We start from the raw sequence: 12,039 nt of genomic DNA, 5'->3' as shown, positions 1-12,039 counted from the left end.
GCTTCTTGGCCTCCATAGTTTGTGGAAAACAGAAAACACGAATGCAGGTGCGACATGCAGATATAGAGACACTATCTGAGCGTGAAAACTTTATTGAAAGTGCGGTGCATATAGGCGAAACTTTCAGGATGCAGAAGGATCCACCACAATGGCAATGTCTACTTTATGAGTTGGTGCACCTGAAAAGATTTTAGCCGCGTACGCGTTAGCTCAAGTGTAGTTGACGTGTTTTATCATGTGTATTTTGTTTTTGTGTTTCACGGCAATAAAGAAAAAAAAAAGCTCTGTCGGTAGAGCGTTAGGCTTTTAACCTAACGGTCGAGGGTTCGAGCCCCTCTTCGGGCGTAGTCTTTTTTTTGCTTCTGTTCTAAGAATTTGTTCCATCAACAATTCTTGTTGATTACTCCCGAGGGCGGCCCGGATAGCTCAGTAAGGCAGGGCTGCCCGCTCTCAACCCTGCTTTTTGCACTGTATTTAGAGCCACTTTGCTTGGCTATCATTGATAGCGATCGCATTTTAGGATTCAAGCTGCAATCAGCACACGTGAAAATGCTAGCATGCGCTGATGACATTGCAGTCTTTTGTGCAACTAGAAAGAGCATCTGTGAAGTCACTGGTGTCGTCCAAACATTTTGTGATCAAACCGGATGCAAGATCAATTGGGAGAAAAGCTCTGGGTTTTGGCACGGTGATTGTGACGTGACACCTGATTTCGTCTGTAAGCTGCGATGGTCTGCTCTCCCAACGCGATATCTAGGCGTGCCTTTAGAATGTTATCAAGATCCCAACGTGCACTGGGTGGAAGAAACATCCAGAGTGAAAGAAAAAGCGGATGCGTGGCAAGGAAGGCAACTGTCAATGCTTTCGCGCGCTTCTATTTGCAATGTTTTTCATATTTCGAGGCTGTGGTTCCTCATAAATGTGTTGTGTATCTCACGAACCTCAATTCAGAAAATGCACCGCGTTTTTGCTGTTTTTTATTTGGGCATCCACATTGGAAAAAACCGCCCGGACGAATTTGTTTATTTCTGTTAAAAGGAGCGGGCTTGGCCTTGCACATCTGTTCTTGCGTCAGGTGGTCTCGCGATTTATATTCCTCCGGGATCAAAAAGATATCTTTCTAAGAACTGTGATGCAAGTGCGATTGCAGAGGCTGCTCCCTGAATGGATTGTGTCATGTGAAAGCATGCCTGGTACTGTGACTGGCTACCTGCGCGGGGTTGTTTTTTCGTGCAAGTTGCTGGAAGTGCGGTTTTCTTTTGATTACCTTTTCAATGTTCCCAGGAAAAAACTGTATAAAGACCTCATTGACGTGATGCTGCCGGTGCCTTTTTACTGGGCATTACACTATGGAGGCCCAGGGCAGGACGCTTTGAAAAGAGTTAAGAAGATGCCCGTGAGGCCATCTGCTAAAACGTTCCTTTTCAAACTTCACTCTAATACGCTCCCTGTTAAAGCCTGGCTGAATGAAAAAGGTATCTTCGTCCCATGGACAACAAATTGCCTGTTGTGCAAAAAACCGGAAACAATTGAACACAATTTCTTACAGTGTATGGATGCTGTCTTTCTATGGGACGTCCTCTAAAGGACAATTAAAAAGGAACTTCCATTAACTCCTTACGGTATAAGATTCCTACCAGTGCAGAACGATGATGCACCTTAAGATATAATTATGCTTCTTGGCCTCCATAGTTTGTGGAAAACATGATTGCAGGTGCGTCATGCAGATATAGATACACGATCTGCGCGTGAAAACTTTATTGAAAGTGCTGTGTATATACACGAAACTTTCAGGATGCAGCAGGATCCGCCACAATGGCATTCTCTGTTTGATGAGTTGGTGCACTTGAAAAGATTTTAGCCGCGTACGCGTTAGCTCAAGTGTAGTTGACGTGTTTTATCATGTGTATTTTTGGTTTGTGTTTCACGGCAATAAAGAAAAAAAAAAAGCCCGGATAGCTCAGTCAGTAGAGCGTTCGGCTTTTAACCTAACGGTCGAGGGTTCGAGCCCCTCTTCGGGCGTAGTCTTTTTTGCTTCTGTTCTAAGGATTTCTTCCATCAACAATTCTTATTGATTACTTCCAAGGGCAGCCCGGATAGCTCAGTCGGTAGAGCGTTAGGCTTTTAACCTAACGGTCGAGGGTTCGAGCCCCTCTTCGGGCGTAGTCTTTTTTTGCTTCTGTTCTAAGAATTTGTTCCATCAACAATTCTTGTTGATTACTTCCGTGGGCGGCCCGGATAGCGTAGTCGGTAGAGCGTTCGGCTTTTAACCTAACGGTCGAAGGTTCGAGCCCCTCGTCGGGCGTAGTCTTTTTTGCTTCTGTTCTAAGGATTTGTTCCATCAACAATTCTTGTTGATTACTCTCAAGGGCGGCCCCGATTGCTCAGTCGGTAGAGCGTTAGGCTTTTAACCTAACGGTCGAGGGTTCGAGCCCCTCTTCGGGCGTAGTCTTTTTTGCTTCTGTTCTAAGGATTTGTTCCATCAACAATTCTTGTTGATTACTCCCGAGGGCGGCCCGGATAGCTCAGTCGGTAGAGCGTTAGGCTTTTAACCTAACGGTCGAGGGTTCGAGCCCCTCTTCGGGCGGAGTCTTGTTTTGCTTCTGTTCTAAGAATTTGTTCCTTCAACAATTCTTGTTGATTACTTCTGAGGGCGGCCCGGATTGCTCAGTGGTGGAATTCCACTTCCGGCCACCACAGTGAACGGACGTGTTATCATGTGCTCCGTCGGAGCGGTGTTAGCGGCTAAGCCGAGCCGCGGAAACAGGTTTGCTGCTGAAGATAACGACACAGGCTGCGAAGTTATGCTGCCCCACCTCCAAACTGGTCGTATTGTTTTTAATACCGTATTTTTGCACGGCGATGTTCGAGCGCTGCCGTATATTGTCGAGGACTACAGGGATGCACTGGCCCGTTTGGAACTGCTTTCCGAGGTTGTGGCCTTGGGAGCATTTCAATTGAATCATGTGTGGGCAGTCATGTTTAAGAACACGGAAGCCGTTAAGAAAGTGCTTGCTGCCAGGAGCATGACTGTGAAGGAACACAGGTGTCTTGTGATTGACCCCAACAAGCAAGAGTTTCGCGTTAAAGTGCACTGGGTTCTTCACAACGTGACTGATGAAGTACGTGCGGCCTTCCTTCCGTATGGCAAGGTGACCGAGTTCTCGAAGGAGCGCTGGCGTGTGCACGGCGTCACAGAAAAAGGGTGAACGACCCGTGTACTAAGCCTGAAGCTCAAATCTAAAGTGAGAGTTGAAGACATACCTCACCAACTGCGAATAGCCGGTGAACCTGCACTTTTGGTTGTAGCTGGGAGATCCCCGCTCTGCCTCCGCTGCCAAGGGAAAGGCCACATTCGCCGCGACTGTCGGGTACCTCGGTGCTTGCGCTGTCGCCGGTTTGGTCACGAAGAAAGCGAGTGTGTGCCTACGTACGCAACAAGACCGGGCCAGGAAGGAACGTCGATGTAACTGAACACGTTATGGACGAGGTGGAGGCTGAGGAAGCATCAAAGGCAGCTGGAGGCAAAGCAGCAGCCGTAGAGAAGAGCAGGCAGCCTTCAAGCGTTGGGCCTAGCGCCACAAGTCCGGCCGAGGCACCTCCAGTACCGCAACACGTCTCCGAGAAAAAGACGAGCCAAGAAAAGCAGCCGCCTACTCTCAGAGCCCCTGCTAGAACACTTGACGAACCTCACGTCGAACACCCCCATAATGATGTCTCATTGGAAGAAGCTGCTGTCACGGCCACAAAACGCGCTTACCTCGAAACTGTGAAAGATGACCGACAAACTGATGGAGCACCCGCGGAGGAGCCGCCCACCAAGGCGGTAATGACGCGACGGTCGCCCTACAGGCCGAGACCAAATATTCCACCAGACATACGACCTGCGGTAGAGGCGCCTGAATAGCGCTTCTACAGCTGCAATGCGCTGCCGTCGGTTTCCGGATCAGCGTGCCATGGTGGAGACAATATACCATGGAAGGGAACTTTGAGCTTGACCGTCAAACTTTGGCCATGGACTGTGAAAGTGCGTGTGATCGTTGCGAGGCGGTGCGCTTTGTGGAGCTCCAACACGCGGAACCCCCTTCAGCGCCATACCCTGAGGTGAGCACTGCACGAGCAGTGGGTGCCTTTAAAAATGAACAAAAGAGTCAACTGCCACTACGCGTAGCCACGCTGAACGTGCGTGGACTGGCGGCGAGGTAGCGCCAGTGTCAGGTCAACCGCCTCTTTTTAGAAAATGAATTGGATTGAATCGCATTACAAGAAACTAAGATTGAGAGCGAAGAACACACAGATCGCATGGTTGAAAGTTTTCGGTCCCGATACAATGTCTGCGTATGTCACGCGGTTGGAAAGTCCGGAGGTTGCGCGGTATTTTTGAGAAATAATCTTGGAATTGGGAATGAAACCATTGTCACATCCGAAGAGGGTCGGTTACTGGTTGTCAATTTCACCCTTTCTGGATGCTCTTGGAGAGTGATTTGTGTGTATGCCCCTAACAATTACAAGGAACGCGTTAGTTTTTTTGAAAAGGTCAAAGTGTTTTTGAACTGCGAGAGAAGCGTCGTTTTGATGGGTGATTTTAACTGTGTTTGCATGCCAGAGGATCGAGTGCCGATCACCCCTGTGCGTGATCAGAGTGCGCAGTATCTCGATGCAATAATTCAAGAACACGACATGGAAGATCTGGGCTGGCTGTTGTTTCAAGGCTCGCAGCCATGTTTTACGCACTTCCAACGTGGTAGCAATGCAAGACTAGACAGTATACGCAAGCATAGGATTTGTGACAATGTGTTCCAACCATGAAGTGAAACATGTTTCTTTCAGCGATCACAGCCTCGTTATTGTAAGCTTTGGGAAGAAGCATAGTAGGACTCGTTCCAACTGGAAACTTTGGAAGTTTAATGTTAAATTGTGTGAGGATGAAACCTTCGTTAAACAAATTATAGACTTAACCAAAATGCTTTGCGTCAAATCAGCAAGCTGCGCAGATAAGTGGGAAAATTTTAAGAACACAGTCAAGATGAAAGCGATAGAACGAGGAACTATCCTTCATCAAAGCGAAAAGAAACGAATCAAAGAATTGGAGTGCAAATTAGAATTTTTGACAAGTATGGAAACAGTAGTGCCCAGTTTGTTCATAAAAGAAATCCGAGAAGTCAAAAGCCAGCTAGAAGCTCTGGAGGCAGATAAGTACCGAGCTGCTGTGATAAGGGCGCGCGCCGAAAAGTTGTGGGCTGGTGAAGTGCCGAATAAGCGTGCATTGTGTGATGAAAGAAGATATGCAGCACAAAATGAAATTCAACAGATCCGCTACCGCAACAGAATAACGACCGACCGCGAAGAAATCGAGCGAGCGTTTGTTGAGCATTACAAAGGACTGACAGGGAATGACAGAAGCGCGAAGGGCAGTCTGTGGGACGAATTTTTGCACCTCATGCCTCGATTAGACGAAGAGAAACGTGCGCGCTTAGAACAGCCTATTAGCTTAGAGGAAGTTCAGAAGGCTATTGAGGACCTGCCACTTGGGAAAACACCAGGACCTGATGGGTTAGGCGCTGCTTTCTATAAAACATTCAGGGAAGAAGTCAGCCCGCTGCTATACGATATGATTGCAGAAGCATACAATGTAAAACAAATGCTACCTTCCTTCTCTACTGCCCACATTGTGCTTATCCCCAAAACACGTGACCGAGAAAAAATGCTGTCTGTGGGGGCTTATCGCCCAATAACCCTCACAAATGTCGACTATAAGATCTATATGAAGATTCTTGGCAATCGTTTACAGAGTGTCATCACGGACCTAGTTGGACCGCACCAAACGTGCCGAGTGAAAGGGCGTACCATCTGCACAAATGTGCACATCGCTCGAAGTATCCTTGAGTGCTGTGATGTCTTCGGTGGCCGAGTTGCAATGGTGCAGCTAGACCTGTCGAAGACGTTTGATCGCGTGGCGCACGATGTCCTGTACTCAGTTTTGGAACATGTAAATGTGGGCAGCATAATACAAGATGGGCTTAAAATGGTTTACAGCAGCTGTACAGTTCAAATAATTGTCAATAAGAACCTGTGTGAACCCATCCCTCTGCGGTCCTCCGTACGGCAGGGATGCCCGCTTTCACCATTGCTTTTTGCACTTTACCTTGAGCCGTCCTGTTTAAGTCTTATTAACAACGACCGAATAAATGGCTTCAGGTTTCAGTCATCTAATGTTAAAATTCTTGCGTATGCGGACGACATTGCTGTATTCTGCAGTGACCACGAGAGTGTACAACAAAGTGCTGACGTCGCCAAGCGATTTTGCCAGCAAACTGGGGCTGAGATCAATTGGGAAAAGAGTGTGGGCTTTTGGCACGGAAGCTAGGGAGTTACACCACCGTTGTTCGCGAATCTGCAGTGGACAAACATGCCGTCGAACTACGTGGGTGTGCCTCTCGAGCACTATAACAAGAGCGCAGATTACTGGAACGCGACAACGTCAAAAGTGAGCGAGAAAGCAAGGGCATGGCAAGGACGAGACTTGTCGATGTTTGCGAGAGCAACAGTATGCAACATTTTTTTAATTGCCAAAGTGTGGTATGTTTTGCAGTTTCTGTCTATGTCGCGTGTAAATGTGCAAAAAATGCATAGGGTGTTTGCTGTGTTAATTTGGAACTCAAGTTGGGAGAGGGTCAGAAGAACCAATTTGTTTAGAACAGTTCAAGATGGTGGTCTGGGTCTCGCGCATTTGTTTGTTCGCCAGATTGTGTCCCGTTTTATGTTTATGAGGGATCAGAAGGACCCCTTACTGCGCTCAATGATGCAGGTGCGTCTGAGCAGGGCTCTTCCTGATTTTATAGTGTCCACTGTGAGATTTTCAACTTGTGGCGCTAGAGGTTATTTGAAAGAAGTTGTTGACTCGGTGCAATTTCTTAAGCTTCGGTTTTCACAAGAGTATCTCAGCACTGTAAAGAGGAAAAAACTGTACAAAGATCTTATAGATGTAACCATGCCAGTGCCCCTGTATCGTATAATAAACTCTGGAGGCCTAGGACAAGATGTTCTTAAAAGAATTAAAAGGATGCCAGTTAAAGCAAATACAAAAACATTCTTTTTCAAACTGCACTCAGGTACCTTGCCGGTTAAGACATGGCTATCTGACAAAGGCATTTTTGTACCATGGACAACGAACTGCTTGCTGTGCAAAAAGCCAGAAACCGTTGAACATGTGTTCATTGAATGTTGGGACGCGATCTTCTATTGGGATGTCCTGCAACGTACACTAAGAAAGGAACTACCTTTAACACCGATTGGAATCCGCTACTTACCAACAGACACAGATGACACAGGTGTCCCTTACGATATGATTATGCTCCTCGGCCTCCATAGTTCATGGAAAACTAGAATGGCGGTACGCAATGCAGATGTAAACGTCCGAACTACAAAGGAAAACATTGTGGAAAGTGTATGTTATATACGTGATGTGTACCGAGTGCAGAAAGACCCACCCGCGTGGATGTGTGTGCTTGATGATTTAGTTCAAATCAAGTCATTTTAACTTTTGACCGGCTGAAGCAGCCGGGGTGCTTTTAACAATGTATCGTGCTTGTCTCAATAAAAAGGCATTAAAAAAAAAAGTGGTGCAGTGGTTATCACGTGCGCCTCACACGCGCAAGGTCCCCGGTTCGATCCCGGGCGGAAACAACTTTTTTTTTATAAGCTGCGTGACGTGTGCGTCTTTTTTTCTACCGCCTGGTGCGCAACCTCGGGAACTCATTTTAGAGCGGAGCCCACGTCCCCCGTTTCCGTGGTGTAGTGGTTATCACGTGCGCCTCACACGCGCAAGGTCCCCGGTTCGATCCCGGGCGGAAACAACTTTTTTTATTAGCTGCGCAACGTGAGCGTCTTTTTTTCTACCGCCTGGTGCGCAACCTCGGGAACTCATTTTAGAGCGGAGCCCATATCCCCCGTTTCCGTGGTGTAGTGGTTATCACGTGCGCCTCACACGCGCAAGGTGCCCGGTTTGATCCCGGGCGGAAACAACTTTTTTTTATTAGCTGCGCGACGTGTGCGTCTTTTTTCTACCACCTGGTGCGCAACCTCGGGAACGCATTTTAGAGCCGAGCCCATATCCCCCGTTTCCGTGGTGTAGTGGTTATCACGTGCGCCTCACACGCGCAAGGTCCCCGGTTTGATCCCGTGCGGAAACAACTTCTTTTCATTAGCTGCGCGACGTGTGCTTCTTTTTTCTACCGCCCGGTGCGCAACCTCGGGAACTCATTTTAGAGCGGAGCCGATATCCCCCGTTTCTGTGGTGTAGTGGTTATCACGTGCGCCTCACACGCGCAAGGTCCCCGGTTTGATCCCGAGCGGAAACAACTTTTTTTTATTAGCTGCGCGACGTGTGCGTCTTTTTTCTACCGCCTGGTGCGTAACCTCGGGAACTCATTTTAGAGCCGAGCCCATATCCCCCGTTTCCGTGGTGTAGTTGTTATCACGTGCGCCTCACACGCGCAAGGTCCCCGGTTCGATCCCGGGACCTTTAAGGTTAATAAATGAAATGAAATGAAATGAAACAACTTCTTTATTAGGTGCGCAACGTGTGTGTCTTTTTTCTACCGCCTGGTGGGCAACCTCGGGAACGCATTTTAGAGCCGAGCCCATATCCCCCGTTTCCGTGGTGTAGTGGTTATCACGTGCGCCTCACACGCGCAAGGTCCTCGGTTTGATCCCGGGCGGAACCAACTTTTTTTTATTAGCTGCGCGACGTGTGCTTCTTTTTTCTACCGCCTGGTGCGCAACCTCGGGAACTCATTTTAGAGCGGAGCCCATATCCCCCGTTTCCGTGGTGTAGTGGTTATCACGTGCGCCTCACACGCTAAGGTCCCCGGTTTGATCCCGGGCGGAAACAACTTTTTTTTATTAGCTGCGCGACGTGTGCGTCTTTTTTCTACCGCCTGGTGCGTAACCTCGGGAACTCATTTTAGAGCGGAGCCCATATCCCCCGTTTCCGTGGTGTAGTGGTTATCACGTGCGCCTCACACGCGCAAGGTCCTCGGTTTGATCCCGGGCGGAAACAACTTTTTTTTATTAGCTGCGCGACGTGTGCTTCTTTTTTCTACCGCCTGGTGCGCAACCTCGGGAACTCATTTTAGAGCGGAGCCCATATCCCCCGTTTCCGTGGTGTAGTGGTTATCACGTGCGCCTCACACGCTAAGGTCCCCGGTTTGATCCCGGGCGGAAACAACTTTTTTTTATTAGCTGCGCGACGTGTGCGTCTTTTTTCTACCGCCTGGTGCGCAACCTCGGGAACTCATTTTAGAGCGGAGCCCATATCCCCCGTTTCCGTGGTGTAGTGGTTATCACGTGCGCCTCACACGCGCAAGGTCCCCGGTTTGATCCCGGGCGGAAACAACTTTTTTTTTATTAGCTGCGCGACGTGTGCGTCTTTTTTCTACCGCCTGGTGCGTAACCTCGGGAACTCATTTTAGAGCGGAGCCCATATCCCCCTTTTCCGTGGTGTAGTCGTTATCACGTGCGCCTCACACGCGCAAGCTCCCCGGTTCGATCCCGGGCGGAAACAACTTTTTTTATTAGCTGCGCAACGTGAGCGTCTTTTTTCTACCGCCTGGTGCGCAACCTCGGGAACTCATTTCAGAGCGGAGCCCATATCCCCCGTTTCCGTGGTGTAGTGGTTATCACGTGCGCCTCACACGCGCAAGCTCCCCGGTTCGATCCCGGGCGGAAACAACTTTTTTTATTAGCTGCGCAACGTGAGCGTCTTTTTTCTACCGCCTGGTGCGCAACCTCGGGAACTCATTTTAGAGCGGAGCCCATATCCCCCGTTTCCGTGGTGTAGTGGTTATCACGTGCGCCTCACACGCGCAAGGTCCCTGGTTTGATCCCGGGCGGAAGCAACTTTTTTTTATTAGCTGCGCAACGTGTGTGTTTTTTCTACCGCCTGGTGCGCAACCTCGGGAACGCATTTTAGAGCCGAGCCCATATCCCCCGTTTCTGTGGTGTAGTGGTTATCACGTGCGCCTCACACGCGCAAGGTCCCCGGTTCGATCCCGGGCGGAAACAGTTTTCTTTTATTAGCTGCGCAACGTGTGTGTGTTTTTTCTACCGCCTGGTGCGCAACCTCGGGAACGCATTTTAGAGCCGAGCCCATATCCCCCGTTTCCGTGGTTATCACGTGCGCCTCACACGCGCAAGGTCCCCGGTTCGATCCCGGGCGGAAACAGTTTTCTTTTATTAGCTGCGCAACGTGTGTGTCATTTTCTACCGCCTGGTGCGCAACCTCGGGAACGCATTTTAGAGCCGAGCCCATATCCCCCGTTTCCGTGGTGTAGTTGTTATCACGTGCGCCTCACACGCGCAAGGTCCCCGGTTCGATCCCGGGCGGAAACAACTTTTTTATTAGGTGCGCAACGTGTGTGTCTTTTTTCTACCGCCTGGTGGGCAACCTCGGGAACGCATTTTAGAGCCGAGCCCATATCCCCCGTTTCCGTGGTGTAGATTCCCACTTCCAGCCGCGCTAGCGAGCGGACGTGTTTAGCATGAGCTCCGTAGGAGCGGCTTCAGCGGCCGACCAGGGCCGCGGTAACAGGATGTTTGACTCAGGTGAATGGGAATACCAAGTGCTCCTGCCTCAGCTACCAACAGGGCGAGTTGTTTTGAATACAATTTTTTTTGCATGCCGATGTGCGGGCAAGGCCATACCGAGTTGAAAACCTCCGTGATGCATTGGCGAGCCTGGGCATGCTGTCTGAAGTTATCGCCCTGGGGGCGTACCAGATGAGTCATTTATGGGCCGTGACCTTCAGAAATGAAGACGGTGTGAAAAGGCTCTTGTCTAAGAAGGAGGTCACAGTGAAAGAACGCCGCTGCCTTGTGGTAGATCCTGCCAATCAAGCTCTGCACATAAAGTTACATTGGATGCTTCACAACGTGCCGGACGATGACATACGAGCGGCGTTTTTGCCGTATGGCAAAGTGACGAAAGTGTCCCGAGAACGTTGGCGTGTTCAAGGCGTGCACGACAAAGCATCCTCGACGCGCCTGGTGACTATTATTTTGAAGACAGGTGGGACGGAGGACGACCTACCACATCAGCTCCGTATTGCAGGTGAACTTGCTCTGGTTGTGGTGCCGGGCAGGGCCCCGTTATGCCTGCGCTGTCGCAATACGGGCCACATCCGACGCGAGTGTCGTGTTCCGCGCTGCGCTCTTTGTCATCGTTATGGACACGAAGAGGAACAGTGCGTGAAGACGTACGCTTCTGTAACACATAAAGTGGCAAACGATGATGTCACCTACATGCATGGACGAAGCAGACGTCGAGGAAACCTCTAAAGGAGCAGGACCGAATAATGAAGATGCGAAGCCTCAAGAGCAAAAGTCTGGAGTACAGCACGAAGCTAAGCCCAGTAATTCTCAAGGTGCCCCGACTTCTAAACTGGATTCGCCTTCAACACACTCTGAGAGCGATGAAGGATCTTAAGCTTCAAAAGGCAATGAGATTGAGGCAAGCGATGATGGCGCGATGATGGCGCGATGGATTCAAACGAGCCAGGCACAACAGGTACTGTCACGAAAAGGACGCATGAAGAGGCGGATATCCAGGATGGACAGCAAGGCCAACCGGCTAATGATGAACCCCCGGCAAAAACAACGGGGGGACGTCGGGCGACATTACGCCCAAAACCGCGAACATCCCGCCGGACCGAAGACCGGCGGCGACGCCCACTTAGTATACAGAATCGGTGCCGTCGAAGGCGCCTAACCGATCCTGAGTCAAAATGGAAGGATTCATGGAAACTTCGAGATGCACCTTCAAGGTACAGTTGAGGACTTTGCCGGACGTTCTTTTTTCGTACCACGTCTTGAGTTTTTACAACACGCACGATGTGGTTGTGGCAGTAATGTGTGTAATGACATCACACGATTCTATAGGCATGCTTTAAAGTGGTGAACAACTTCAATTACTCGATAAATGTATCGACAATTAATGTCAGGGGCTTGTCAACGAGGGGAAGGCAATATCAGCTTAGACGC

At 49.5% G+C, this 12,039-nt stretch overlaps 2 protein-coding genes and 16 non-coding genes across 18 annotated transcripts in view; 17 read left to right on the top strand and 1 right to left on the bottom strand.

Moving 5' to 3' along the window:
* LOC146183783 (Golgi-associated plant pathogenesis-related protein 1-like) overlaps window positions 1-12,039 on the bottom strand; it is a 315,211-nt gene that overhangs the window by 102,471 nt on the left and 200,701 nt on the right. The window lies entirely within an intron of this gene.
* TRNAK-UUU (transfer RNA lysine (anticodon UUU)) lies at window positions 1,950-2,022 on the top strand. Its single transcript has one exon. It is a non-coding gene; the product is annotated as a tRNA-Lys (tRNA).
* On the top strand, window positions 2,091-2,163 carry TRNAK-UUU (transfer RNA lysine (anticodon UUU)). The gene has a single exon. It is a non-coding gene; the product is annotated as a tRNA-Lys (tRNA).
* On the top strand, window positions 2,374-2,446 carry TRNAK-UUU (transfer RNA lysine (anticodon UUU)). Its single transcript has one exon. It is a non-coding gene; the product is annotated as a tRNA-Lys (tRNA).
* On the top strand, window positions 2,515-2,587 carry TRNAK-UUU (transfer RNA lysine (anticodon UUU)). The gene has a single exon. It is a non-coding gene; the product is annotated as a tRNA-Lys (tRNA).
* Window positions 6,302-7,589, top strand: LOC146183803 (uncharacterized). The gene has a single exon (XM_084608762.1). It carries the CDS (start codon window positions 6,410-6,412, stop codon window positions 7,538-7,540), a length of 1,131 nt encoding a protein of 376 aa, XP_084464888.1. The 5' UTR covers window positions 6,302-6,409; the 3' UTR covers window positions 7,541-7,589.
* On the top strand, window positions 7,784-7,856 carry TRNAV-CAC (transfer RNA valine (anticodon CAC)). The gene has a single exon. It is a non-coding gene; the product is annotated as a tRNA-Val (tRNA).
* Window positions 7,952-8,024, top strand: TRNAV-CAC (transfer RNA valine (anticodon CAC)). The gene has a single exon. It is a non-coding gene; the product is annotated as a tRNA-Val (tRNA).
* Window positions 8,120-8,192, top strand: TRNAV-CAC (transfer RNA valine (anticodon CAC)). Its single transcript has one exon. It is a non-coding gene; the product is annotated as a tRNA-Val (tRNA).
* TRNAV-CAC (transfer RNA valine (anticodon CAC)) lies at window positions 8,288-8,360 on the top strand. Its single transcript has one exon. It is a non-coding gene; the product is annotated as a tRNA-Val (tRNA).
* Window positions 8,654-8,726, top strand: TRNAV-CAC (transfer RNA valine (anticodon CAC)). Its single transcript has one exon. It is a non-coding gene; the product is annotated as a tRNA-Val (tRNA).
* Window positions 8,989-9,061, top strand: TRNAV-CAC (transfer RNA valine (anticodon CAC)). Its single transcript has one exon. It is a non-coding gene; the product is annotated as a tRNA-Val (tRNA).
* Window positions 9,324-9,396, top strand: TRNAV-CAC (transfer RNA valine (anticodon CAC)). The gene has a single exon. It is a non-coding gene; the product is annotated as a tRNA-Val (tRNA).
* Window positions 9,493-9,565, top strand: TRNAV-CAC (transfer RNA valine (anticodon CAC)). The gene has a single exon. It is a non-coding gene; the product is annotated as a tRNA-Val (tRNA).
* On the top strand, window positions 9,660-9,732 carry TRNAV-CAC (transfer RNA valine (anticodon CAC)). Its single transcript has one exon. It is a non-coding gene; the product is annotated as a tRNA-Val (tRNA).
* Window positions 9,827-9,899, top strand: TRNAV-CAC (transfer RNA valine (anticodon CAC)). Its single transcript has one exon. It is a non-coding gene; the product is annotated as a tRNA-Val (tRNA).
* Window positions 9,993-10,065, top strand: TRNAV-CAC (transfer RNA valine (anticodon CAC)). The gene has a single exon. It is a non-coding gene; the product is annotated as a tRNA-Val (tRNA).
* Window positions 10,320-10,392, top strand: TRNAV-CAC (transfer RNA valine (anticodon CAC)). The gene has a single exon. It is a non-coding gene; the product is annotated as a tRNA-Val (tRNA).

Source organism: Amblyomma maculatum, chromosome 7 (assembly GCF_055883805.1).
Source record: "Amblyomma maculatum isolate TAMU_Amacu chromosome 7, ASM5588380v1, whole genome shotgun sequence".
NCBI lineage: Eukaryota > Metazoa > Arthropoda > Arachnida > Ixodida > Ixodidae > Amblyomma > Amblyomma maculatum.
Note: the sequence above shows the minus strand (reverse complement) of the source record. Positions and strands in the feature narration are given on the sequence as shown.